The following is a 3716-nucleotide window of genomic DNA, read 5'->3' as shown; positions in this document are numbered from 1 at the left end:
TTGGATTCTTTCACCACTTGTTTGAATTTGACGTTTGTGTCCTTTGTCCAGCCTCGGATGCTACAGAGGCTGCCAGCGACCAGTGCAACTTGGCGAAGATATGTCATCTCATTAGAGAGAGCGACGCTAATACTGATCTCGAGTTGCAGCTCCTCAGTGTTATGCGGCAACACTTGGGGCATGGCAGTCCAGCTAAATTGGTAGTACTAGGGGACACCTGGGCCGAATGCAGTTGGATCCATTCAGACGGTTACGCTAGTACCCGTAGTATACCGCGCGATGAAGTTAGCACCGAAGGTGAGGACCCTCGAACTGCAGCACACAAGGCTCTTCAACAGCACTAAGAAGGCTTTCCAATTCGTAGTCTTCCGATGTTTCCTGCATCGCTCCGCTAGCATTATGATGCAGATTTATAAGACTTTGGACGCATATGGTTCTCATTGTCTACTGGGTGGAGGCCCTACAGCGGCTATGCAGACTGTGAAGATGTGGTTAGATGCGGCAGCGGTAAGCAGTGTTGGAATATATATTCGCCCTCCTTCGCTGAGTTCTTCACTAACTATGGGAGTTTATACACGAATTTGGGTAGAAGTGTTCAGAAACCAACGAAAATTTCCTATGCAGGGTGCTCGAATAAAATGTGCTGTTGTCTGTAACTTGCATAATTCATCTGGAATTCAAAGATACCATTGAAAAGCGCTCATCGACATCTTTCTAAGGAGCTACCTCTCACTGGAAAATTCGTTGAATTCTGCTGAAGTTACAGACAATAACACATTTTATTTGGGCCATCCTGTAGTCACATGTAGTCGACAATGTGTTTAGTATGATGCTCAAGGCAGAGAGGATGGTGTTTGTGTTAGGTTGCTGGTTATGTCGAAGTGAATCTCTACGGTGAGGGGGCGTTCGAGTCCATTTGCTGTGAGTTCATTAACCGTGCTTTGGCTACTTATGAGGACGACATCACTGAGTCCCCAAAACAGAGTGTAGTTATAATTATGTAGTCGGGAAGTACAGCGAACGCTTTTTTCCCAGGCATGCATACCACTTTTCGTTGGAGCTCTCCTCGGACCAGCTGGGCAGGCCCTCACTCCTGAGGACTACGAAATGACCTCGACTACGGTAGAATTGGTTATGCCTTCAAGACAGGTCGCGGCAAGGCTTTACTCAGATAACACAACACGCGGCGAAGCTCCTACAGCAATCTGAGCAGTGCAGACAAATTCTTTGCTGTGCGGATATGTTTTGGAATCCTGTAGGATTCTAGATCCAGCCATCACGACGCAATAAGTCTGCAGGTTCTCCCTCGAGATCGATGGGACCCTCGACGAGTCCTCGAGTGTCTACAGCGATGCTTAAAGATTGCTGAGAGGATTCTGGAAAGTAGTTATTGTTGAGCTTTTGACAGCGTTCGCACTACTCGCTCAGGTGGACTCGGCAACGACTCGAGTCGGAACGATGTTGATAAAATGGATATCTCGGAGACTACGGCGGTGTCGCTGTTCGTTGACGTTCTCGACCGCTATGTTTTCTACTTCAACAAGGGCAACGATCAGGTTATTGAGTTATTTTCGTGGCGAGTGACAACACTCTGTCTGTATGGCAGGTTCTACCATCGCACATTAGCAGTTTGATCGCCCTTTGCGAGGAGCACGTGAAATTCGCGCTTGAATCTGCTAATCCTAACAGTACCGCTTCCGGAGCCAAAAACCCCCTCCTCGACAGTAGGTTGACGGTCAATTAGACTGTCCCAACCTTTGTGCCGCATTTAGATTCGATGAACAACACTTCATCAGCATCGTCGGTATCGGGTATTCTTGCGGTGAAGGCCCACTTGGCTGCTACTATTGCGTATGTGAAGAAGTTGAAGGAGGACCCCGACTATCGAGAAAAGTAAGGCGTGTATAGTATGTCATCGTCAACTTCATCAGCTGCATTAGGTATCGTACGCTTGACTTGTCCAGTGTCTCGAGTTCAGCCCAAGTTGCCTAAACGTGATGGACAACTGCCTTTACAGTGCTCACATTTTCCACATTGCAACTTGTTTTGTGTTGATTCGATAGTTTAGCGCCTTTTATGCATGGTGCCGGGAGGAAGCGAAGTCATCTGCATCGTAAAAAGCCACATTCAGCGTTCAATATTGACGAAAATACGAGAAGAATGTGTTAGCATGTTTTGCTACCTGAGTGGTTTTGACCTTAAAACACTTGAAAAACGCAAGCGTAGCCACATCAGTGGAAGTGATCATGTGGACCATCCGGAAAGTCCATGGATGAGTTTAATACAAGAGTGAACGAGTAATTTAATCTACATGATCGGAACCATCACATTGGATGTCCGACCAAAGCCGAGCCTCTTTGAGCCGTAAATCGATATCTGAACACCAATCGGAGGCTAGCAGGAAGCGATCGCGAGGTCCCTAACCGTCCGATGAAATCCACTTATCCGTAGCCCCGCAGACAGATCGGCGACGGATTGGTTTCCTGAGCCGAGCTCGCCATGGGATCGGATAGTGAATGAGCGGTACCTCAGTCGTAAACTTTTCTCTAGCATTTCTACAGTCTTGGCGAATTTCAATGAGAAGTCAACTGCATTCGAGCGGAGAACGGTTGTTCTGAGTAGAGCCTGAGAGACAGCCGGAAACTCTCGTTTGCGCACGCCTTTAATAGATATAGTTCGGAGATACTGTGGGGAATACGGTCACCTCTTCGCTCACTAGTGACCCAAAATTTAGCTCTGTGTTATGAGTCGGGACACAGTGCTCGCCCATCCCGACATCATCCACATCCCGCTCGTCTTCTGTCGAACAGGATGCCGCAGTAGATGCCACAGAGGTACGAGTGGTAGACGCGGATGGAGACTCCGGGTGACTGTTGAGACTCATGACCACGACTTGTTACAGCACGCCTTACCAAACACCTTCAGCAGTATCCCAGATTCCGTTCCTCTTGTGGGTAGCACCTAACCAATGCCACTATGCAGGAACAGCAAGCGGATCGCTCACTGTGTTGATCTCCAACACAGTAAAGCTTGGCCCGTGTTCTGCACCGTTGAGCGTAGCTCTTCACTTGTGCCATTACTAGCTGCTCAGCGGCCCTCCGCTTCGCCATAGGATCTGCGCGATCTTTGTTGACTATGAAACTCACCTACGTCGTACTAACGACTTCCGTCTTGAACTCCACAAGAAGTGGGGCCTCCTGCGACTTCTGACAGACGTGTTCGGTCAAGTCGTCAGCCCCCTTGATGCGGTCGGCCGAAAGGGGCCCGTCCCTCAAGCGTTGATGGATGGGAGTATAGGAGCTAGCCAGCTTAGGCGTGGCGACCCATAGAAGTATCTATTTGGCATGTGCCGTGCTCAACAGATAGCATACATCTCTGGACTCCGGCGATCGCATGATGAGTGTTGTTGAAGACGACCGCCTTGATCGGACTGGAGTGACGTCACCCGAAGCGACCTACCCGAGGCAACATTCACAGCTCGTGGAATTCTCAACAGCAATGTTGCAGTGCATTGCATGTATTTACCCTTCCATCATCCGTGAGGTTCTGCTGGGTATCAACAGGAGTACTTTCAGAGCACATAGAGCGACCGAATGAACTACGCTATCGGTCCATCTCTTCACTAACAACTCAATAGAAAGAGGATGGTGAACAACTTTATACGGCAGCATGATTAGGCACAGCATTCTACGATAAATAACGAGGAAGGAATCAGT

At 48.7% G+C, this 3716-nt stretch overlaps 2 protein-coding genes across 2 annotated transcripts in view; one reads left to right on the top strand and one right to left on the bottom strand.

The window, feature by feature from the left end:
* The window catches only part of Pmar_PMAR008915 (vacuolar sorting protein, putative), a gene marked incomplete at both ends in the record, with an annotated part of 3588 nt that extends 1691 nt beyond the window's left edge, over nucleotides 1-1897 (top strand). Inside the window, 10 exons of the mRNA XM_002786743.1 lie at nucleotides 52-200; nucleotides 247-360; nucleotides 409-507; nucleotides 864-986; nucleotides 1036-1122; nucleotides 1172-1255; nucleotides 1299-1383; nucleotides 1429-1556; nucleotides 1607-1724; nucleotides 1773-1897. Coding sequence (XP_002786789.1) covers nucleotides 52-200; nucleotides 247-360; nucleotides 409-507; nucleotides 864-986; nucleotides 1036-1122; nucleotides 1172-1255; nucleotides 1299-1383; nucleotides 1429-1556; nucleotides 1607-1724; nucleotides 1773-1897 — 1112 coding nt within the window. The remainder of the gene's footprint in view (nucleotides 1-51; nucleotides 201-246; nucleotides 361-408; nucleotides 508-863; nucleotides 987-1035; nucleotides 1123-1171; nucleotides 1256-1298; nucleotides 1384-1428; nucleotides 1557-1606; nucleotides 1725-1772) is intronic.
* A 1011-nt stretch (nucleotides 1898-2908) lies between these two features.
* Nucleotides 2909-3110, bottom strand: Pmar_PMAR008914 (hypothetical protein; the record flags this gene model as incomplete). The annotated part of the gene is made up of 2 exons (XM_002786742.1): nucleotides 2909-2961; nucleotides 3005-3110. 2 exons carry the CDS (start codon nucleotides 3108-3110, stop codon nucleotides 2909-2911), a joined length of 159 nt encoding a protein of 52 aa, XP_002786788.1.
* Nucleotides 3111-3716: the final 606 nt, after the last annotated feature.

Source organism: Perkinsus marinus, assembly GCF_000006405.1.
Source record: "Perkinsus marinus ATCC 50983 genomic scaffold scf_1104296931260, whole genome shotgun sequence".
Lineage (NCBI taxonomy): Eukaryota > Perkinsozoa > Perkinsida > Perkinsidae > Perkinsus > Perkinsus marinus.
The sequence above is the reverse complement of the archived record's forward strand: the minus strand, read 5'-3'. Positions and strand labels throughout refer to the sequence as shown.